Source organism: Malus sylvestris, chromosome 3 (assembly GCF_916048215.2).
Source record: "Malus sylvestris chromosome 3, drMalSylv7.2, whole genome shotgun sequence".
Lineage (NCBI taxonomy): Eukaryota > Viridiplantae > Streptophyta > Magnoliopsida > Rosales > Rosaceae > Malus > Malus sylvestris.
Window position 1 is genome coordinate 4,185,966 of NC_062262.1, and position 24,697 is coordinate 4,210,662.

At 35.9% G+C, this 24,697-nt stretch overlaps 4 protein-coding genes and 1 long non-coding RNA gene across 5 annotated transcripts; 2 read left to right on the forward strand and 3 right to left on the reverse strand.

Moving 5' to 3' along the window:
• The first annotated feature begins 1,370 nt into the window (after positions 1–1,370).
• Positions 1,371–4,093, forward strand: LOC126616571 (uncharacterized). The gene is made up of 3 exons (XM_050284642.1): positions 1,371–2,069; positions 2,189–2,292; positions 3,658–4,093. The coding sequence occupies exons 1-3, from the start codon at positions 1,371–1,373 to the stop codon at positions 3,917–3,919; spliced, it is 1,065 nt and encodes a 354-aa protein (XP_050140599.1). The 3' UTR covers positions 3,920–4,093.
• Positions 4,094–4,549: 456 nt separating this feature from the next.
• Positions 4,550–7,086, reverse strand: LOC126617297 (taxadiene 5-alpha hydroxylase-like). Its single transcript, XM_050285320.1, has 4 exons — positions 6,719–7,086; positions 5,665–6,233; positions 5,365–5,558; positions 4,550–4,966 (listed from the first exon to the last, which is right to left on the reverse strand). The coding sequence occupies exons 1-4, from the start codon at positions 7,084–7,086 to the stop codon at positions 4,661–4,663; spliced, it is 1,437 nt and encodes a 478-aa protein (XP_050141277.1). The 3' UTR covers positions 4,550–4,660.
• Positions 7,087–10,077: 2,991 nt separating this feature from the next.
• Positions 10,078–13,047, forward strand: LOC126614205 (transcription factor RF2b-like). Its single transcript, XM_050281793.1, has 4 exons — positions 10,078–10,949; positions 11,491–11,623; positions 12,009–12,093; positions 12,219–13,047. Exons 1-4 carry the CDS (start codon positions 10,225–10,227, stop codon positions 12,590–12,592), a joined length of 1,317 nt encoding a protein of 438 aa, XP_050137750.1. The 5' UTR covers positions 10,078–10,224; the 3' UTR covers positions 12,593–13,047.
• Positions 13,048–13,272: 225 nt separating this feature from the next.
• Positions 13,273–14,239, reverse strand: LOC126614206 (non-specific lipid-transfer protein 1-like). The gene is made up of 2 exons (XM_050281794.1): positions 13,859–14,239; positions 13,273–13,431 (listed from the first exon to the last, which is right to left on the reverse strand). The coding sequence occupies exons 1-2, from the start codon at positions 14,194–14,196 to the stop codon at positions 13,422–13,424; spliced, it is 348 nt and encodes a 115-aa protein (XP_050137751.1). The 5' UTR covers positions 14,197–14,239; the 3' UTR covers positions 13,273–13,421.
• An 8,113-nt stretch (positions 14,240–22,352) lies between these two features.
• LOC126617488 (uncharacterized) lies at positions 22,353–23,235 on the reverse strand. The gene is made up of 2 exons (XR_007621370.1): positions 22,713–23,235; positions 22,353–22,586 (listed from the first exon to the last, which is right to left on the reverse strand). It is a non-coding gene; the product is annotated as an uncharacterized LOC126617488 (long non-coding RNA).
• Between the last annotated feature and the right edge of the window lie 1,462 nt (positions 23,236–24,697).

The following is a 24,697-nucleotide window of genomic DNA, read 5'->3' on the forward strand; positions in this document are numbered from 1 at the left end:
TAAAAATAGCGTGCAGAAGGTGAAAAAATGTGCCCCAGATCTTTAATCCAAAACAAACTCGGCCATTGTTGTTTCATCACTAGGAGTTAAAATGACAGGGGGTTTTACCTAAAATTCACCAAAGCAAAGAGTGAAGACCAATGTTTCGATAGCAGCAGACAAGTTTATTACTGCCTACATTACTTGAAAAACAAAAAAAATTCGCCGGCCTCGAGATTAATTATTTTGTTCTTGGCCGGGACGTTGATTTATATGCATTTTTATTGCTTATTTGTTTAGTTTCTCACCAAATAATAGAAACATGGGAGGCATTTTTTTTTAGGGAGTTTTAACGAAACATTCATGCTACTGTTCACTTTTAATGAAAAATCACATTTTTACATTTTCTTGGTACTATTCACTACACCTTTATTTGTCATTTTTCATTAAAACTAAAGTTTTTTTTTTTACCTTTTCGTTAGTTTTCGGTTTTTTTTTGGTCAAGGAAAGTATGGGAGGCTATCACATCTCAGTATGGCATAATACAAGCCTCTTTGAGGATTTACAGAAGGCGCCTTAGCCTTTTTTTGTTTTTACAGATCGCTTACCAAAAGGGATTGCTAGCAGTTGAACTCAAACCTAAACCTTGATTTAGAAAAAAGAATAATCATTACCAACTCAATCAATCGTCGTTGCCAAAACATGGGATGCACTTTATTTATTCACGACGTATCTAATTTTTTATTTTTATCAAAGACGTATCTAATTTTCTTTGAATATATATTCTTATGATTATATATAAAGTGAAATAATAAAATCAAACTTTAAAGAACTCTTTATTTATAATTGAGGAATCTACCACGGCACTACAAATATTTATTAGCCAAGTCGTGAAACGATCATAACTTTGTCTACTAATTTGCTTTGTTTTTAATTCCAATCGTATATGAAATAAAAGCTCGTTTGAAAGTGATTTTAAGATGACTGAACATATTTTTAATTATAGAATGGTTTTAACTTATGTGCAATGCAATTAAATGAGCACAATTTTCTTGCCAACTGACCAAATTCATGTCTGCTTAACATTCAAATAATTAGTAATTAATATATGTCACAGTTGAGGGCCAATTCAAAACCTTTTTTTTTTTTGGGTTGTAATACATCACAATCCTTAATCCCTGCCATGTTTCAATATGGGAGGAAAAATTGATGCTCGATGTCCACGACCGGCCCTTCAACTTGTCCTTTTATTACCGTCGTTGTTCTCATTGGAACCTATTAAACCAACTTAATCGCCCTTCTTAATCCCAACCACTAATTCACTCTTTTAACATTCTCTCTCTCTCTCTCTCTCTCTCTCTCTCTCTCTCTCTCTCTCTAAAATTGTAGAGATGGGGGACAAGGCAACATTGAGCAAGGCAATAATGGAGCTTGAAGACATGTACCAAGGCATCCCAGATGAGTCAGTTAACCTAACTTTCCAGGACTTTGCAGAGCTCAAAATACACCAAGTTACATCAGAAAAGAAGAAAAAACCTACTCCATTAATACTGGATCCAATCTCTGAACTCAAATCTACCCCACAAGCATCATCTCCCTCTCCTTTCACCAAACTCCCCAGCCTTGACTTCAACCGTGCCTTGCAAGCATCCAGAGACAACCACCGCCACCACCACAACCGCCACCACATCAACGAAAACAATGTCCCCGTCGGTCCATATGGCATAGGTGATAACAATGATCATAATTATCATCAGCATGGGCATGCAGCACGTGGAGGTCACGGTCGATATATGGGCGGTGGTGACCATCATAGCCATCAGATGCATCATGGTCATGATGGCCATGCAGCTAATAATGATCATCATATGAATATGAGAAGTCCTGGTCCCACTTGTAATTCCGGTATGAAGCACGGATTGGAGACTAGCTTGGGGGCATTTGATCATGACGTGAGTGGTGTGAGCGGTGTAAGCATGGCTTCCATGTACCAGAAAGAGAGAGGAGGAATACGAAGGCCTGGGATTCCCCACTCTAATATCTGCACCATTTGCAGTAACTACATCTATATTTTCCGCCACCGTTGCCTGGTACGTGTTATTTGTACAAATTTACAATATCTAATGCATTGCCGATATATTTGAGAAAATATTGAACACATGTATGGAAATGATGATGGATCATATGGTAGTAATTAATTTGTATGCAGGTATGTGGAAGAGTGTATTGTAGGCGATGTGTGATGGTAGGGATGGCAGAAATGACAGAAGGTAGAAAATGCGTTGAGTGTTTAGGGAGGAGATTCAGTCAAAGGTATGGCCAAGTCAAACTATGATCAAGTTTCTTTCCACTTATTTGAAGTGCTATCATACAATTACTAGATATTTAGATTCAAACCATTAGCTCAACACGATAATTACCCATATGGGGTAACTTTAAAATGATTAAATTTTCTTATTTTGAATGTTATTGATATTCTAAGAAAATAATCATTTGTTTAGATCGGTAAATAAATAATATAGCAAAACTGCACTTTTAGTTAATGTTTGATGACATTTGTAAAGTGTCAATAACATCTTTCCATCCTCTGTAACCCAAGGGAAAACCTTAAAACTCTTGTCCTCCAGCCACCGCCCCTTGCCATGGCTTGGGGTCGGCGGCAACCCTCTTCCCTACGTATTTTTCTCCTCCAGCCTTACCTCTTGCCTCCCCCTTCTCCATCTCTTCACCCACTGTTTTGAATCAACTCTCCATAATTTAATAGAGCCCCATGGGAGAATCAAGGCTTGCTCTGTGGTCAAGAAGCCTTTCATGGCGGGATTTGCAACAGGTTTTCTTGCTTTGGTGGTGGTGCTGTGAATTGTTCGAGGTATGGTGACAGTGTTGATGGTCAGAAAAGGTTGTCCTGTTTTCGTTGAGCAGATGAGCCGTCTGCGGTTTCCTTTGCGGCTTCGCTGTAGTTTGTGTTTGTTTGTGCCGCCTAGCGGTTTTATGGCCTCACTTTCATGGTGGCTTTGTGTGTTCCTCAGTCTCGGATCTGTCACACTGACCTATTGTGGCAGATTTGCACCGCTTATTCTTGTGTATTGTGTTTGTTTTGTGATGCTTGTGGGGGATTTACTATGTTTGTTTAATGTGCTTTAGTACTCTCTTCAGATCGAAGATTTGGTCACTAAAAAAAAAGCACCCAATTCGACGCCCATTAATAAAAAAATAATTCAAAGAATATACCCATTTTCATGGATTGTTTTCCACTCCCAAAACTATAGATCGGACGAGTTCGTGTCAAAACACTAGAAAAAAAAGGTAAATAGACTATTATATACTCAATAAAAACGATGAAAACCATTAAATTGTTGAATACTGAACACATCAACTGTCATATCATGTAATGAAAAATTACAAACAAGCTACACATCTTGAAAAACAAACAAGGAAACTGAAAACTAAACAAAGGCCGGGAATGAGGTGGTTCTACACAACGGGACCAATAGTAACATATAATTTTAAAGATATAAAATGTATTAGCAGTGCCGTCCTTGGTTCTTCATACTTGGCACTTCACAAACTGACAGCGGCCTAATACAAGGAGAAAGAAACTCCACTACAAGATGTTTGGACACAATAATGTTTTTGTCTGATTGTTTATTTTATGACACAAGTAAAATTGGCTTATAGGTACATACAAAGAGCAGGGAAGGTTGGGTGTTGCTCAAGGTACCCTTCCAGTGTGAAGCAAGCAGAGCTCAAGTGGGCTGAGAAAGGGCCGAGAAGAAGCGCCGGCAATGGGGGCTACGGCCGGAGCTCGATGACGTTGCCGAGATCAAAAAGCCCGATGACGCCGATGACTCCGAGGACCCCAAACAGAGGCCATGCTAGTGGCCCAAATTCTTTTGTCGTGAATTATTCACCAAGTCATCGCCACCACCTTCCTTTCTAGGGAGTTTGGATGGAGACCACAATTTATCCAACATTCTCAGTTTTCTTTTGGTCGCTGAGTGATTTCCCAAACATTATTCTTCCAATGGTTTATTAATATGGATTTTGCTTAATTAATTCATTATATATGTATCTTCCTTTTGTATTAACATTTATAGAAATCATATATTCCATAGCCTAGACCCACCGGCCATGAGATATGCCACGAGATAAGCAATCAAAAGGATAAAATTAAGTCCCTTGGCTAAGCACAAAGGGTGAGGAAGGGTGGGGTAATATGTTCGGATTAAGACGTGTTTACAGTTCAATTCCCTCCAACTTGTAATCAAATCTCTTTTTTTTTTGCCAAACAATGGAAGAATTAGGGGAGGGGGATTTCAAAAATAAGATTTTAAGTGTAATGGTAAACGCTCTTAACTATTTGAGCTGCAAATCCCTTGCATGTAATATTAGATCTCTACATTTATACATAAGCATCATTAATTAGATGCGCAAGTTACAAAGCCCTAACAAACGGATACAAAAAAGATAGAGCAAATGAACCTACAGTATATTGGTCAAGAACAAGCGAAAATAAGATATATATAGCTAAGGAAAATAATTAGGTTAATTAATCCATGCCAAATTTTTATTTATAATGCATTAATAGTTCCATGATTTTCATCTGAAGAACAACCAATTCAAGTGCAAAACCAAAATCATCAACAACCAAAGCATGAGGCATAAACAGGCTTTGTACTAACTAAAGCTTTCTTGGTTTGATCTTGATTGGGAGACCCATGGATGGATATGGCACAGGGTTACGAGTTATTGCTTCCTTAGGGTGCAGCTGTGACCACTCAAACTTTGTCACCAAGTTGTGGATGACAATGAGTAATTCTATTTTGACAAACTCATTCCCTATGCAAGTGTGGAGACCTCCGCCAAATGGAAGATACGTAAATGGAGGGATTGGTTTCGATGGGTTCTCAAACCGTGATGGATCAAACTCTGTGGGATTATCAAATACATCTTTGTTCATGTGAGTTCCATGTGCCACCCAAAGCACCTGCAGTTGCCATATGATATAATTAAGCAATAAATCCTAATTATTTAAATGTTACTTAGATGCTAATTAGAGTTCGAGAATGAGAGTTTGGAGATTTTTTTCACTAAGTATCAACAAAAAACCAATCATGCTCCACAAAGGAGACCACTACATGTGAAAGACAAATGGCACATCCGGAGTGCATGGCAAAGGCAAAATATTTGGGTTAACAATGAGGTATATTCAACCTGTTATAACATTGGTGGATAGAGAATTTATATATTAGAGAGTAACAAACAAAACACGTGTTATAACATAGGTGGGCTATTGTATCAAGTGACGGTGTAATATTGTCACAACGAAGAATTACTTGTGCGATGAGGGAATAGTTTGAAGCTAATGATTAAAGAAAAATTTACCAGCCATCCTTTGGGAATGTCGTAGCCACCATATTGAGTGTCTTTAACTGTTGTCCTAAAGCTACCAAACACAGGAGGTACCATCCTCATCAACTCTTGTGCAACTCTCCATGTGTATTTCATATTGTGTATCTCAGACCATGTTAGTCCATCTTCTGCTTCTTCATCCCTCTTCCTTAAAATGTCCATTTGTTCTACAAAGCGATGAAAGTTAATACAAGTATATAAGCAGTGTGAGAAATTGGCCATAATTAATTAAGCTGCTAAGCAAAAAAATGAAATAGCTATTATGTTTAGTACCCTCTAAAACTTTGTTGTAGATTTCAGAGTCTCTGGATAGCTTCCATATCATTAGGCTCAGAAGGATGGCTGAAGTGTCATGACTAGCTATGATTAAGGTGACATAGTTATCTATAATCATATCATCAGAAAGTGGTTTTTGATTTTCATCTCTTAGGGTTAGTAAGCAAGTGAACAGATCGCTTGTAGGGCTCAACTTCCCCTTTGAAAGCTCCTCCCTTTTTTGCTCAAGTATTGGCAAAATACGACTTACAATCCTTGATCTGGCTCTTAGACCTTTCCAGAAAACTGTGCCTGGAAAATTGAAGGGAATCGTCGCAATTGCTTTGAAGGCTATGGATAAATCATCAGACAAAGCCTCAGTCGTGTGCTCATCCTTGATGCCGGTAAGGATGTTGGATGCTAATTCAAATGCGAGCTTCTTCATGGTGGCCACTCCTTTTATGGTGTCTTTGTTCTTTGTTTCTCTTAGTAATATGTTCTTGATTAATTCATCCATGGGTTTGATATTTTTCTGAAGAATTTCAGGCTTTAAGATGCTCATCATTGCTCCCTTTACCATTTTGTACCTACACTACAACAAACATAAATTACCTCTTCGTATTGAACCAAAAATGTAATAAGGATCATATACAAATTAAGGGTTGTGTTCCCTTGTCGGACATTATTATTAGACTGTCAATCTTGGTCATAGATCATAACATACAAATTTAGGGATATGTTCCAACACTAGGCATCTAACATGCCATGTTATTAGACTATTAATTTCGGTCATTGAATATAAACAAATTAAAGGTGATGCTCCATTACTATCTGGCATGTTATGTTATTAGATTGTGAAACCTCGTTCACTTCTGATTATTAGACTGTAAAATCCGGCTATATGACAAAATGACGTTCTAATGCAAGACCTTTGTTATGTTATTAAACCGTGAATTTCGATCATGCATTATAACAAAAACTTACATAACTTACGATTTAGATTGACAATCGAATAACATAACGTGTCACAAGAAATCATTTCAGTACAAGTTGGAGGGGACTTATTTATTACCTTGATCCTGTAAGTTCAAATATATTTTCCTTGCCAGCAATGCTTGCAAGGGCGAGCGGTTGCTTGGTGGCAAGAGCATCATCTCTACCACCAAGAACAAACTTGTTACCTGCTTGACCAGTAACAACGACAGTTGGTGAACCCATCAAGGAGGTTTTGAAAACTGGGCCATGTTTTGAAACTCTTTCTTCGAACCACTGAGGGCCTCGGTTTTGCTTCTGTGCTCGGCGGAAGCTCAGGGACTCTCCTAGCAAAGGGTACCCTAGAGACCCTCCTGGGAGATTTTTGGTCTGACCTTTAAACAGAAGTAATTTTGAAACGAAGAAAGCTATTATCAAAGTGATCGCAATTACTAAAATGAAAGCCATATGTTTGTAGTAACTTTGTACGATGTTATGCAGACTGACGAAAAGTAATAAGATATTTATGCTCAAATTAAAATGGAAGACATTTAATTTAAAATTGTAAGACATTAAAAGTATATGAGGATGACGGATTGAAAGGAGTAGAAAATATTAATTAGAAGGATGAAATGATAGGATTAAGAAGAGGATATCTGAGGTATAGAAAGAGTAGCCGTAATTGAAGATAAGATGATAGAAAATCGGTTAATATGCTTTGAATACGTGAACCGAAGACCTTCAAATGCTCTAATTAGAAAATACGACTATGAGATGGAGACTCAGTGCAAAAGGGTAAAGGAAGATCTAGGAAAATTTTGGAAGAGATTATAAGAAAAGATATGAAGTATTTGGAGCTAACGGAAGACTTGACGGAAAACTGAGCGCACTGACGTTCTAAGACTCATACAGCTAACCTCATTTAGTGGGATAAGACTTGATTTTTGTTGTTGTAGAAATATGAAGAGCTCTTAAGTGGGTTAGTTAATTAAGTTATCTTATATTCTTGCCAAAAAGAAAATGCCTAATGACTACACTTTAATATTTCAGCATCCATAATCATGGATTATTTCTAAGCAAAATATAGTATCAAGTGATGAAATTAGTTGATTACATAATGTCATGGTTTGTGCGTACTTATTATATCAATTATTCTTACTAAGAAATGCTAATAAGGAGACTCTCTATGGATTCATTACAATTTTTTTTGTTTTTAGCACAATATTTTATAATGTTGACACGAAAGTTATTAAACTGTGAGGTGACAGAAAATTCATAGAAAACTCAACTTTTAAAAGAGTGTTCTTAGCATATTTTTTTATCACGTTAATTGTTACATCATGTGGTTGTAAGATTACTAGTTGTGACATGTGAGTAGTGGTGAAAATAGAACTTGGATTGTCTGCCCTCCCCATCCCATACTCTTCCCATCCTCTCCTATTTATGTGGTCACGGTTAAGCCACGTCAACATTTTATATTCTCATTACTTTTTGTCTTATTATTTCTATAAAAAATCAATATAAAATGTTGACGTGGCTTAACCGTTATCACAAAAAATAGAAGAGAATGGAAAGAGTATGAGATAAGAATGGCAGACAATCCAAGTCTATGAAAATATTACTTACATGCTACATACTCAGCCATGAAAAGGTAACCAAATAAGATTAAAAATAATTGAAGGACAACAATTATGATTACTTTTATAATATTAAAGGACAATATTAGGTGTAGTACATGCAATTTAGTATAGTCGGGGACTAACAGTGACATAAATTAAGAAATGCAATTTGGTTTGTGGTCCTTGGTGATGTCACAATTAACACACAGATAATGGCAAAAAACAATAAGAACCTCCACAATTGTCAATTACCAGACGTCTTAGTAGTTCGTACAATAATTCTTTTATTTTATTGAATAACAAATATCCTTTCGTTATACTTATTTGCTCAGCAATGTGGGCTATATATTACTATAGTTTAAAAGGAAAACTAATGTAAAAAGTTTGAAAACTTTAAGTTTTAACAATAAAGATAAAATAAAGGGTAAAATAAATAGTATCAGGATTGACTTTTTAGTATAAAAATATAAATTTTAATTAAAATAAATAATATCGAAAAAATTTCATTAAAATTCTCAAATTTAAATGCTACACAAGATACTTTAAAACTGAAGAATCACACGAAAAGAGAGATTTTCAAATAGAGTTATTGTGCTAATACCGTAAGTAAGCAAAGCTCAAAGTGGGCCGATAAAAAAAATAAAAATAAAAAAACCCATTTGATTGGTAACATGTTTACTTTTGCAGTACCATGATGTCGTCCAGCGAAGCCTAAATTCATTTTATCATGCGTCCAATCTACATCCTAAACCATTTTTCCATTGCTTTATAAAATTTTGGTTTTTTAATCAAAATGATCTCTGAGATTTTGAATTTTTTATTTTGATGAGATTAAAAATCGATAGAAATGTTCATTGAGATTATCCACTATCAATTATTTTGGTTTTTTTTGTGAAATATCCTTTAAATTGAAGAACCACCGGTCTAATATGATGAGTTGATTTGGAAAAAATATCCTCAATTTAACTGAGATTTCTCACAAAATGATCAAAATGATTGACGGTGTACAATCTCAGGGACCATTTCAATCGATTTTAAATCTCAAAAATCAACGTAAAGAATTATACCAATTTCACGGACCATGAAATAAAAAGCTTAATATGAAGTACATGAGATACACATAGAAATGACAAATTCTTTGCATAAGGCATAAACAAAGCCTTGTAAACAGTAATTAAGGCTTTCTTGGTGTGATCTTGATTGGGAGACCAATGGATGGACATGGAATCAGTTGCCTAGTTATTGGTTCATCAGGATACACTTGTGACCACACAAACATTGTCACCAAGTTGTGGATGATAGTAAGCACTTACACTCCTGCAAACTCTTTCCCTATGCAATTGTGGATGCCTCCTCCAAATGGAATATATGCATGGGGAGGGTTGGTTTGGATGGGTTCTCAAACCTTGATAGATCAAACTCTGTAGGCCTGTCAAATATCTCTTTGTTCATATGAGTTCCATGTGCCACCCAAAACACCTGCAAAACCCAATTCCCATGTTAATTATCATCCTCCATAGTTGAATTGACCTCTTTTTAAAGTGCTAGTCATGTTTTAAAATATGTTCAACCTAAGTTTGCACTCCTAACATTCTTGGGTTTTCTGAATCGAAACTCCTAGTTACATGGCATTAAACTAACCCGGAATTTACTAATCAACTTTATTTACATTTTTCTTAGGAAAAATGATTATAAGGCACATTAGTACGTAAGCGGTGACTTGACGAAAGACGTTGGTCTTCTTAATATTACTTTTTTCCGTATGTCTCTACGAAAGATTCGACATTACATTTTTTTGCCTTTTACATTGTGTTTCTTGCGAACGAAGGAAGAAAGAACACAAAACAAAAGAACTCAAAAAAACCAAAACAAAAACAAAAACCCAACAGAAAATAGAGTGAATAACTCCTGGTGACACAGAGTGGAGCGAAACACGTGGGAGGGAGGGACAAACAAACCCATAACGTCCACAAAAACCACCCAGCCAATGAAGCAAGATCCCCACCTCCAACAATCCAACCCTAATCCTGATTTCTTCACCTTCAATTCCAATCCCAATCCCAATCCCAATCCCAATCCCAAATCCAATCCAATCCCGCCGCTTCCCAGAAGCGTTGGCATTGACGGCAATGCCAATGCTTCGGGATTAGCAGCCGCCGCCACGTCATCGTCTTCAACCTCGTTCACCACGTTCACATCGCTGAGCTTGGCGACAATGCTGGGCAATTCCGCCTCCCCTTTCATCCGGGATGACGCGGACGGGTCCCACCACGACCACAATGACGACGTGAGCCACAGGAGGGCCAACTCCGAGGTGAGTTTTCGGCTGCCGAAGGACATGATGGATCTGCCCGCCGCGGCGGGGGATCCGTTCAACGGAGGATCGTCGACGGCGAGTCTAGAGGAGATGGGATCGGAGGAGGACCTGTTCTCCACGTACATTGACCTAGACAAGCTCGGTGGGTCCAATAATTCCTCGGATCAGAATAGTGGAGGCAATGATGGGCCTGATGGTGGGCCCAATGGCAATCCCGGTGGCGGTGAGGGAGGAGGAGGAGGAGAGAAGAGGCCGTCCAGGCACCGGTATAGCAGCTCTGTAGATGGGTCGTCGACGTCGACCGGCTTGTTCGGGGAGGTCATGGAGGCCAAGAAAGCTATGCCTCCTGATAAGCTCGCAGAGCTCTGGACCCTTGATCCCAAGCGTGCCAAAAGGTCTGTGTTTTGTTCTTTTTTTCTTTCGGGGTTACTTTATTTTCCTGCATTCTGTTTGGTTGCTGAGAAAATGTGGAATGTGAGAAGGAATTCTAATTGGGTTTTTTGGCATATGGAAATCACGAACTTATAAATGCTGAATTTGGAAATGAAATTGAATTAAAGAAACTGCAAATTAGAAACTGTTTATGCTGTTATTAATTACCATTAGCATAAAAACATAGTAGTAACTGATGTTGCCACAAACCAGCTATTTTCCTGATCAAGGGCTCTGCCTTTGCTAGAATTCACCACTAGAGGTAGGTTGTTTCTTGGTTTTCAAGACATTCCCTTTCGATTGAGATCGAGTGTTAATTAATATTAAACTGGATGAAGGTTGTATTTGGAGAATAATAAGTGAATAAAATTTCGAAAAGTATGAATCTGTTGAACTGAAGATTCGTGGTGGCATACAAGACTTGTGTGCCTACGAACTTCTTGAACTCTATTTGTTTCCAGTTTGGGGGTTTTGGGATCCTCACATTTTGGTTGTCATATATAGGATACTGGCAAATCGGCAGTCTGCTGCTCGCTCAAAAGAAAGGAAGTCCCGCTATATACAAGAACTTGAGCGCAAAGTTCAGACCCTTCAAACAGAAGCCACCACTCTTTCTGCTCAACTTACATTATTCCAGGTTTGTGTTGGTGTATTTTAGCAGTTTTCTCATTGTACTGTACGTGCACAACTTTTTTGACAACACTGCCCTAATATCAAACGTGAAATCGTTGTTTGGACATTTTTTGTGATCCAACATTGCTAATCACTCTTATCTTATGTGTTTCTAAATTGATCAATGATGTGTAGTATGAAAAAAGGCATTCATCAATCAAAACAATGGATACTTGGAACAAGTGCTTTAACATAACTTCGTTAATTCATCCTCTGCTGCAATGTTTAGTTATTATTTAGCCTTCATCTGGTTCTGAACTATGTTGTCTTCTGCACACTTCATACGTATACACACAAATGTTTGTTAATTGGTTAAAGATTATGACCTTTTTGTTTCTTGTTACGCACAGAGGGACACCACAGGTCTGAGTACTGAAAACACAGAACTTAAGCTTCGGTTACAATCTATGGAGCAACAAGCTCAGTCGCGCGACGGTGAGCAACATGCCAACTTTTATCATATTAGATACTTAAAATATTTCTTATTTCTTAATTATATCAGAAGAGAATTGTCCATTTAATCCAAATAGTACTTATTTTGTTTCAAATATTCTGTGCAGCATTAAACGAAGCTCTGAAGAAGGAGGTTGAGAGGCTCAAGATTGCCACAGGGGAGAGGATGAGCCCTTCTGATTCATTCAACTTGGGGATGCACCAGATGCCATACAACCATCCATCAGCTTATTTTCCGCTTCAGCAACAACCAGGACCGGCTAGTCACCAGACCATGCAGTTGCGACAATTCAATCATTCCCAGTCTAGTATGCCAACCCAACATCTGCATCAGTCAAATTCTCACACCCATCTTTCAGATATGTTGCAGAACGGCCCTGTCGGTCAATTACAGGGACTTGACATTGGTAGTAAAGGAGCACCAATCGGGAAGTCTGAAGGCCCCTCGCTTTCTGCTAGTGAAAGAGGTTCCCCCTTTTGACACACAAACTAGCTGCCGAGCTGCTCACCTGCTAACTTGTCCATTGCACATGCTGTCCGGTAGATTTGTTCATAGATTGATATCCGATCATTTAGAGAGGCCACTCCATATTTATTTCATTATTTATTAAATCTGTGTCTAAAATTCATTCTTCATTGTTTAATCTTAGGGCTGTTCCCTAAAACGGGGAAGCACCCTTTTCATCAATCTGCTCGACGCGGAAATTTTGTTTATGGGGAGTGCTATAAATTCTGGGAATGGAAGGTCATTGCCATGGGCATGGAGATGCTACCAATTCATGAAAGCATTCTCTACCTTTGTATCATGTTTTTATGTAATACCTTGCAACTTTGTGTACTACTGCAACATGTTTCTTTTCCTTTCTTCTGTATTCATACTTTTCCCAAAATCCTAAGATTAGAAGGAATGGAATATAAGATTTACTCTTCTTCTCACTTCACTAGTAATTTTCACATGCGCAAGATTGACTGATTTACTTATCTAATGTTTCCTTTGTTTTTACTTATTAGAGTTCGATACACCATGTTGGGTATTCTGGATAAATTTTAAGAATACAATACAAGAATTTAACTAACATCATAGAGAAATTGTTCGTACATACTACGCGTTGTATGTACAAACAATTTGGAGCTCTTATAAAAGAGGATATGTTTTATTTATTTATTATTAGTAGATTATAATTTGGATTACATGCAATCCATATGCAATATGATCCAACCCTTTCAAATTAAGTTCCACAAAAGCATTGTGCTTTGAAGAATGGTCTTCCCGGAAGCCTTATTCTTTATCTTCCAATCTTCCCATGGATTCAGCTTACCCTGAAAAGAATTGCACCCATATTTACAATCAGTACGCTATTGCTTTTGTTTATTAATTATCAAATGCCTCCTAAACTATCACGAAAATATCACTTTATTTCCCGTTTTTGTCCCCTGAACTTTCATTTTGCGTCTCACATTGCCTCATTTCATCAGTTCCAACAAGTGAATAATTCACTTTCTTTTTACATGGGCTTCGGCAAAATATGACCTTCGAGATTAATCCATGTAGGCACCATGTAAAAAAAAGTAAACGATTCCAACAATGAATGTGAGATGCATAATGAAGTTCACGAGATCAGAGTGGTATAGTTACAAAAGTACAGGATAAAATCTGGCAATGGTCCAAACGGTATTTTGATAATAACGTCATACTTTGGTGATATGTTCACAGAAAGTTAGAATTATAGAGGAGACTGAGGCTTACGCAGAGCAATTAGTGGAGGGGTAAACTTTGTAGGGACAAGGAGAGTCACAAACATCACAAAGAGTGTTAATCCGGTCATAATTAATCCCGGGGATTCTTGCAGCTCCTTCCTGAATGCAACTGCAAGCAATTCTCCGGTCCATCGTCGTCTTTTTTGCAGCATTCAGCCCTTTTATGCCTTTACAGCAATCTGGAGGCACTGTGCCTCCAAACACTCCAAAGGTTATGCATGGAGTGAGCAAAACTACCACTTCACCACAAGTTATGGTGGCATTAGTGACAGAAGGAGCTGTCACCAATAAGAATACTATTGCCACGATGACTGAAAACCTGGGCATTGTTAGCTGCTACGTTTGGGTTTGGGCGGTACTACACATGTAGATGGGCCTATATATAGAGTGTGATGTTGTGAACAGCTTGTGCGTTCGTGTCATGTTATTTTGTGTTCTTAATAGAAAATAGTTAATCAAAATCTCATGTGTCAAATGACTCAACACTAACTTATAGTTCAAAATCTCATCACGTGTTGAATGACTCAACACTTAACTCAACTTGTTTATAATACTTGTGTTGTATCATTTCCGTGTTGGTGTCAAGCAATTAATAGCCATCCAAATCTTGATAACTCCGTGTTTGGTTTAAGTAGGAGTTACCCATGTCGTCGTCCCAAAAATTGTCACGTGGAAATTAAGCATATTAAACTATATGTTGACAAGGGGGGCTACAAAACAAATAGGGTTTGTTTGTCTGTTACTTATGAAGGTCATGGGGCTGCTGCTAGAAAATTTCAAATTTCCTTGTACCAATGGCTCAAGGAAAATATAGGAATGAAAATTCAAAGCGTCTTGAGCCTTCTTGTGGAAGGGGATCCGTGAGAGACACAATATTTGTTGTAGAAATGCTAGAACAGTGGAAGATCAGATTTATGGTCAGCATATGTGAGCCAGTCAATCATATTACTTGGATAAGCTCAACAAAGCCAATGACAGAAGATTCTTGAATCCCCCGTCAATTGTGCATGTTTCAATTAGGTTTTGAATTTTCCATGCCAAATTTTATCATAGATTCATGGCGCCACCAATGCAAGGTTCCACTTTCTGCACTGTACAACTGATTGACCGTTTGTTCTTTGTTTTTGACTTGTTTGATTAAACTGTGTTCTAACTTCCAAAGCATTTCGTACTGAAATTCTTAATGTAGGATTTGGACCTACGTACGTAGATTTGAGAGACTTTCTTTCCGATGCACTGAAAACTGCAATGTTCTTCTGATTTTGTACTCGAGTTGCACCTTGTAAGAAAAATATTACTTACAAATAAAAAGCAATACCACTAAACCATAATGCTAAATAACCAACTAATTAAAATTTTGAATTCCAAACATTGGCTTGGAGTTTATTGAATTATAAGTCTTAATTAAGTACCTTTATTATCGACAACGGTACCACTGTGTACATCAAAACTAAGGACGACCAAATGGTTGTTAATTTACTAGAATTATTTATAGAAACCATTTTTCGTACTCGTCCATGTATATTTAAATGCAAAGAAATGGGGCCTCCACCGGCGAAGGTATATCCCGGCAACAATGGCAGAACGGCAAGTAGAGTCCACGGACTTTCTTTCCGATGCATCTCCCTACATTTCCACAATTAATTATGCACTGAACATTGCAATCATTTTCCGATTTTGTGCCCGGATCGCATCCTTTTCCCACATAGAGATCACCGCAACAAAATTTTTGTTCAGCAGCTACATCTTGGAAAGCTGAAAAACGTCAAAATAACAATGTTAGTTTTTACCAATCTCATAGAAAAAATGGTTTTTCACACAACCCTTAGCTCTCCTTTTGCATGCGCCGGTTCTTTTTTCCCTCCATTAATTCTTGGAAAAATTAGTATCCGGTCCCTAGTTTTTACTGTTCATTGACTAAGACCTTATTAGTTCTCAAATTTTGATTCAAATCCCTAGCATTAATGTGATAATGAATTTACATGTTTATTATATAATTTTTTAATATAAAAATTAGTAATTAATTTAGGGTTTAATACTCACACCTCTATTAAACTTCTAATTAATTCTCAATTCAAACATTTCCAAAATAAAAAAAATTAAATTAAATTAAGTTTGTACCTATTAGGTTTTTTTTTTTTATATATAAAAAGATTCTCAATTTTTTAATCTTAAATGTACCCATTCATATAATTTTTCAATTTTTTTAATCTTAAATGTACCCATTCTCAAATATATCAATTTGTTATATGTAAAATGTACCCTTTTTTTAATATAAAATCCATTCAAATTTTTTAATCCATGTTTAAACTTATATGGGTACATTCATTTTCGTTGATTTGAGAATGTATCCATGTTTTGGTACAATAACTTTTTTTGTTAATTTTGGTTAATGTACCCATACATATATGTGTGTATATATATATATACACACACACACAATATAATAGAGAGTATAATTTATATTTTATTATTTTTAATCCCATAAATTATGGGTTTTATTTAAAATCTCATTAATATAAACAATTACAAATTTCAATTTTAATTTTTAATTAAAAAAATATAGTAACTTACATTATTACATTAATGTCAAGGACCTCAATCAAAAACTAAAAACTAACAAGGTTTCAATCAAAGAATATTGATAGCTAGGGACCGTATCCAAAGTGTCCCTTAATTCTTCTTCGATTAATTCAAGTCAAATCCACAAATAAAAAGAGCATGCATAAGGAGAATTATGCAAAAATCACTTCCTTATCAAACCAATTGAAGATATAGCACGCTTGTCTTAGAAAAAAAAAACGTATATGAAACCAATTGAAGATTATTTATTCGCTAAGCATTGTTCTGTAAAATGAAAAACAGTTTGATACAAATGATTGATGTCGTAACGGATTCACTTATGCCTCTGAAAAATGGATAATGTCCGAATCCCTCTTAAATTAATTTAATATAGACTATCGCTTCTACTAAAAAAGAAGCTTATATAACATATTTGACTAAATATTTATAGGATGATCAAATAATTAAACAGACCTGTGCATAAAAAGCAGATGACAATAAAGAAAAGCAACAACTCTCTTGCTATGGCTATCTTTTAAACTTTAGCAAATTTATTTGGATTTGGCATAACATATATAGTGATAGTCATGTAGTTAGAGAACTTTTAATTGGATTCCTTTCTATAAAGAATTGTGCATGTAAATTCAAAGGCCATTTAATTTAGAGTTTAATTTTGATACAATTTATTTAGAGGGAAATTTTTTTACACTTGATTTCGAGGTAAATTAGTTGAACGTTATTAAACACTTTTGAAATTAGGATAGGCCAAATGCAATGAAGAACGATGGTGCATATCTAGAAAGTCAACAACCGTTTGATTCAGAGGTAAGTCCATGTAGAGTCCTTCAACTGTCTTCAAATTTTTTGCACTTATTTTGTGTGTGGTTTTTCAACAATTGATCTAACTTTTTGACACATGTCTAATCACTTAGCCTCACTTAATCATTGTTGAAAGAATACTAGTGCTATACTAGAAATCAAACACTTTTGTGACCCTCCTCACTCGAGTTCTTCGAGACTCTCCACCTCCTTTTTCCCTTAGGACCTCAGCTGACAATTGACAAAAATAAATAAATAAATAAAAGAATGATAGAAAATAAGAAAAGAAAATCTATATCCAAGATTCACGTTCGATATTCCAATTAATCTGAGCTCAAAATTATACAAATTCAGAATATATATCTTAGTATATTTTCTTTGTATGTATAATGATAAATATGAAGTAAACAAACCTGTGCATAAAGCATATGAAATGATAAAGAAAAGCAACAACTCTCGTGCTATATTTCATATAACCAGCCATGGCTTAATAGCATATATATGGTGATGTAGTTGGATGCAACTTTAATTAAATTTCCATTTATGAAGAATGGTGTACGTATATCTCGGAAGTCAATTCCCATTTGATTTAGAGGTGAATTTGTTGAAGGTTAATAAGCATTTTTTAATAGTTAGGATATGCTACAAGGATTATATTTTCTTTTCAGTTATGGCGTGGTCAACACTCAACAATGAATTTGTTGGAGGCTCTTTAATCATTTTGGTAATACAAAAATCATCATAAAACTTATTTTCATAATATTTTCCATGCACCATAATGTTAACCATAGAGCAGAAATATTAAGACCTGAGAAGAAGAAAGAAGAAGGTTATACTTAGAGAGGAAGAAATCACTTTTATCATATATTTTCTTAACTAATAATACACACTCATATCAGACTTATATAGTCTTATCTTCTTACCACAAGCTCAACTGTATCCTAATCTTTACAGTTAGGACTAACAAGCTCTTGTAATCTAACCACTCTAATATTGACATATGTCACAATCTAAGGGATTCTGTTATATACTCTCACACATAAGATTCTCCATATTCATTCATGACGTTCTGGAGATGTTATGGCTAACGGAACTATGTTCTAACCATTCAATTCCGGTTTTGTACAAAAACACTCAACAAAAAAAAATACTTTTTGGATCTAATAAATGGTAAGATTGCTTTCAAATTCTTAAAAACATTTATCTTATTGCGCAACTAAAAGATATTCCTTAAACTTAACAATTGCATTTCTCACTTGACAAAAAAAGAATAACAATTTTATTTCTCACAAAAACTATTAAACTATGATCGAGTAATCATTCATGGTTTTTAATTGCGGAATGCAAAGTTCCAATGTCTGCACTGTACTTGAGTTAACTGTTTTGTTCTTTCCTTTTGACTTGTTTGATTGAATTGAGTTCTTAAGCATTTCTTGTTGAAATTCTCTAGTGTTAGATTTGGACATGCATGCATGCTCCAAGATTCAAAATATATAAGTATATTTGAAGTGTCAATTTTTAATATCGGAATTGTTATCACAATTTCACAGGCAGAAACACGTTACAATGTTTGAGCATAAATACATGCTTCATGATTCAAAACATGTACATTTGAAGTGTCAACTTAAATATCGAAAATTATTATTAGCATTTCACAAGCAGAAACATTTCAAAATGTTTGGACACTCATACATGCTTCAAGATTCAAAATTATGTACATTTGAAGTGTCAACTTTTAATATCGAAAATTGTTATTAGCATGTCATAGGCAGAAACACGTCAAAATGAAAAGAGGGACCATATATTGACACAACGAATTCGATGCTTTGAGTCACAAACATTTTCTCCAGGTTTCTTACAAGTCTTAAATACCTTTATTAATATTTGATAATGGCATGACTGTTACATCGAAGTCAAAAGGGCAACCAAATGGTTGTTTAGAATTATTTATGCACTCATCCATGTTATATAAATCTGAAGAAATGGGGACTTCAATGTTTGGGAGAGGGAGGTATAGGCAACAATGGCAGAACGGCAAGTACAGTCCACGGACTTTCTTCACGATGCATCTGCCTACGTTTCCACAATCAATTATGCACTGATAATTGCATTCTTTTTCCGATTTTGTGCCCGGATCGCATCTTCTAAAACCATAAAGATCACCGCAACAAATTTCTTGTTCAGCAGCTGCATCTTGGAAAGCTGAAAACATCTATTTAACACTGTTAGTTTCGTTTATCTCATACGGATAATGGTTTTCGCACAACTTATTTCTCCTTTTACATACTCTTATATATTTTTGTCCATCCATTCTTTTTTGATTAATTCAAGCTGTAAAATGTTACAAATAAAAAAGGGTGTGCGTAAATTACTTTCATGCCAGATTCTTACATGTGTGAATGAAAAACATATTTGAAAGCAATTGAAATAAATAGAACCTGTGCATAAAGCGCAGGTGACAAAAATGAAAAGCAACAACCCTCGTGCCGTGGGTGTGGCCATCTTTTAAACAGTAGCAAATCTCTTTGGATTATTGTTTTACACCAGCCATGGCATATATAGCATCTATATCACATATATGTAGTCATGTAGAGACCCTCTTAATTAGATTCCTTTCTATGAAGACTGGTGCATACTGACTCAAGTTTAGTACGTAGATAGTCTCAACCGGACTCATTTAATTAGTAGTTGTGCCGAATGACTCAATACACTAATCCAACTTACTAATAATTGTGCCGGATCAAATTCGTGTTGGTGCACGTCAAGCAATGGCTAATCAGCCTAATCCAAACATGTTAGACGTCTTCTTGTGTTGTGTCCAAAACTTTCACTCTGCTTAAGTGGTGGATTGTCATGGTGGGTAGGGTCTTTTTCTTCAACTCGATGCTTCATGAGTTCAAATTCTTCCTCTCATGTTAGTGTAAATTAGTATAAAATATCGCTTATGACACTGAAGGGTCTTGGCCCTAATCATCCCCTATGAGGAAATTTAGCACATCAACTATCAAGTATATGTTGACTAGGGTGGCCATCGAACAAACAGGGTTTTTTATTTTTATTTTTGTTACAGCTGATCATGGCTCAAGGATAATCTGGGCAGGAAAATTCCAAGGCTTATGTGCCCTTTTGTGGAAAAGGGCTCAATAATGTCATTATTGACTGTCTTCGAAGGTATATCTTTATCTCTATCCCTCACATTATGTATATGAGTATAACGCCGATTGTATGCTTGTCCACCGTTAATTACACTTGTCAAACTTAGTTTTGTTGGCATTTGTTAACCAGATGTGCCTGTCTACTTCCTTGCCAAATAAACTCCAAGATTTCTGGCATCCTCAATTAATGCAAGGTAGAGTTCCAACTACAGTGGAGTACACTGTATATGTGTGAAAATATATATATATATATAAAACTTTGTACACTATCTGATTAAAGTAAGTTATTTTTTACTATTTTATCGTTGAAGAAGAAGAATGGCAACTTTTTTAGAATGAAAACTTAAAGAATCCAAATCCCATATTGACACAACCGATTCGAGACTTTAAATTCCAACATCTTCTTGACGATTATTGAATTATAAGTCTTTAATACCTCTATATTATTGATAATGGCATGAGTCTGTAGTACATCAAAATTAAAATGATGACCAAATGGTTGTTTACTAGTATTATTTGTGAAAGCTGTTATATATACTAGCACTTCAACCATGTCATCCTGCACTAAGTATCTGCATTGAAATCCTATATAGCCTCTCGCGGTGAATAAATGGGGACTTCAATTTCTCCGGTCGGAGGTTTAGCAGTGCAACAACGACAGAAGGGAAAGTAGAGTCCACGGACTTTCTTGTATATGCAAGAACCATGTTGCCCGCATTTCCTTAAGCAAGAATAATCGCAAAATTGTTCCTGTCGTAATCACGGCAATATTGAGCAGCTACATTTTTGAAAGCTGAAAAACATCAATTGGGCTTTGTTAGCTAACATATATGGTTGGTTTTATTGATATAGGGTTAGTTTTACGTATAAATGATGAAAATGTGTACAAGATCATATATAATCGGGACTCGTAATGGGATATACCTTTCCAATTTGCAGTTTTAAGGGTATGTAAAATACTTATGTTGAAGATATAAATATTTAAGTTATTTACATCTGAAAGGAGATGGAAGCCGTGAGTTGAAAAGAACGAGAGAAGAAAGCTATATATCATGTGGACCAAGAAAGCTATATATCATGTGGACCAAGAGAGCTATATCATATGAATCTAAATTTACATATCCTCAGTTTGAGTAAAATTACATCTCCCAAAATGTAATGAAACGTAAATGTGATTCTCACAAATCACAATTCAAAAATATATAAAAGTAATGGAACAACGACATCGGTTAGTGGCACTTTAGAATAGTCGTCATGTACTCAAAACATGTAGAAATCTAAGAAAGAAAATAGACTTAAAATGAGTGTAGAATGATTATTTTGAAATATCAATATCAGCTATCATTTAATGTTATTGACTAAATAAGTTTTGTTCTGTGAAATTAAAGAAATATTTGTTATTTTATCTATGAATTTACCAAGGGAGAAAAAAGAAAGATGAAAAGGGTTAAAAAAATGGGGAAAATGTTTGCATTAAACAGACCTGTGCATAAAGCATAGGTTTCGATAAAGAAAATCAACAACTCTCGTGATATGCCCATCTTTAAAACTTTAGCAATTTTCTTTGGACTATTTCATTCCAACAACAGCCACAGGATGTATAGTCATGCAGTTCGAGACCCTCTTAATTTGATTTCCTTTATATGAAGATTGAAAAGTGGTGTATATCTGAAAAGTCAATGGCTATTTGATTTATTTCCTTATCAATATTATAAAAAATAAAAAATAACTGAACTATGAGGTGTTTGTTTTTTTTATTTTATTTTATTTTTATGAAAATCCAATTGGATTCATGATTCGGCTTCACAGATCCACTATCCATGAGAAGAATATAAAGGGTGGTGCTATCTAGACACATCTCTTTTTTACTTTCCATATTTCTTATTAATTTAATTTTTGTCTATCTATCATCTTAAATTCATTCGATCTAACAACAGAAAATTAGTGAAAGGTAAAAAATGATCACCCAATACAAATACAAATTCAAGAGGGGTACATCAAAGTCTTCATTATTCTATTATTTTGGATTACATCCAATCCAGTATCCATATATAATATGATTATTGAATGCCACAAAATAAAGCTTTGTGCCTTGAGTAAGTGACACATCTTGTAGCTGGATTTTTAGGAACAATCTTTCGGGAAGCTTGAGTTCAATGGCATTTAGCATCTCAGTTTACCCTGCAAATAAATTACATCCATAAATATTGTTAATTAGCATGCTAATTTCTACGTAAAACTCAGTATCGACCAGAAACGCAAAAAGATGAAGGCATTTATATATGTATAAATCAACACGAGGCTTACTCAGAGCAGTTAGTAAGGGGTAAACCGTATAGGGGCAAGGAGAACTACATCGATCGCCAAGCGTGTTAACTCGGTCATAATCTAGCCCCGGAATCATTGCAGCCCCTTGTTGAATGCAACTGCACGCAGTTCTTCAATCCTCCGCTGTTTTTTGTATATCATGCATCCCTTTTATGCCGGCACAACAATCCGGTGGCACGTCCCCTCCAAACACTCCAAAGGGGATGCATGGAGTGAGTAACTGGACAACCTGCCCGCAAGTTACAGTTGCATTAACGGCGTAACGAGCAGTCACCAGCATGCATAGCAACATCACCGTGAATGCCGCCCTAGACACCGAAGGCCTTGCCATAGTTGCTAGATTTGCAGTGAGCAACAAAAAAAATTTCCTTTTGGTTTTAGGTTGCTTGGGCAGAAAACACACAAGTTAATTGCCCTTATATAGAGAGTCTTGGTCTTCGCTATGTGCAAGTTAACCATCAAGTGTATGACAATACAGTATCTGATCTGTTAGCATTGGTCATAGGGGCGGCAGGAAAATTCAACTTCGGTGTACCGATGGCCCACGGCCGGAAAAATGAGTGCAGAAAAATACAAAGGGTTCCGATCGAGTGAGCCATCATGCCGATAAAAGGGTTCCGGGAGGGACTTGAGTAGGAAGGCCGAGACAAATGCATGCCAAAGGACAAGAGAGATGGGACACTTTCTACAAAAATGAAGCTTCCATATCTCTTCCTCTACTTCGAAATATCCCGCCGTCACGAATGCAAGGTTCGAATTACAGCAAGGTACTGTCAGCTTTCGGAACTTCCTCGACCGTTTTGTTTTATCTGAATTTACTTGTTTCCTTGTTCTTTCCTTCTGACTTTTCTGATGGAAGAAGAAGACTGGTATTTTCTGGCAAGAAAAACCCAACTATGTTAGCCTGATTTCGATTTCATCGAGTTCTAACTCATCAGAGGCATTTTTATTCCTAAAGAAAAACCCAACTATGTTAGCCTGATTTCGATTTCATCGAGTTCTAACTCATCAGAGGCATTTTTATTCCTTCGGCAATTGTTTAATTACTTCAAAGAGTGTTTCTATTTAAGCACCACCCTTCTTATCTAACAACTCTTTGACATAAATCATACGTAGTGGCAAAATTTGAGTTCCGAGCAGAAGTGGTGTTGTAATCGAGTTCCATGTGACATCTCTTCTTGGGTTGGTGACCTGGCAATACTAAATCTTCCCCAAATACTTTACTTCCCAAAGTTGTCTATCCATTTTTTTTATAAAACGATATATTTACACTAAGAAATGAAAAATTTAGGTCAAATACATACTATGTCAAGCTCTATATTATATCAAACTCGTTATTCCTAGGAGATGAACCTAAATAAATATCACTAGACCAAGTCGAAAACTAAATCAGAGTGCGCTACCGACTTTCCTTTACGTCACCGGACAAAGAAAAACTTGCATGTCATGGTTTCATATCCCCCCGCTGCCCAAACGTACAGTGATGAATCCGGTATAGCTAAGTTTGACCCAGAACAGAACAATAGAAGAAAATATAATGTAGGCCAAAAACAGTTGATATCATTTTGTTATGCTTGAACTTAAGGCCATCTCTGTATGTCCATCATTTATAAATTTATGGGAACATTTATACAGATATTTACTAAAATAAATCCTCTATGCAAAGTCTGAAAACGCCCCACTTGCTAAATTGCTCATCCATGAATACAAGGAGCTAAAAGGAGCCAAAGAATATCACTAGACCAAAGTCGAAAACAGTTGATATCATTTTGTTATGCTTGAACTGAACCAACAGGATCCTCTCCCGGATCCTTTTGGTGACGATCCTAAAGATCTGTTCATCGTATATCGTGCGGTCAATTTTTGTCAAATACTGTTTATGTTTACTTTTAAATAAAAATATTTAAAATGATTTCCGATCGTACGATATACGATGAATAGACAAAATTCACGGATCCTTGGAA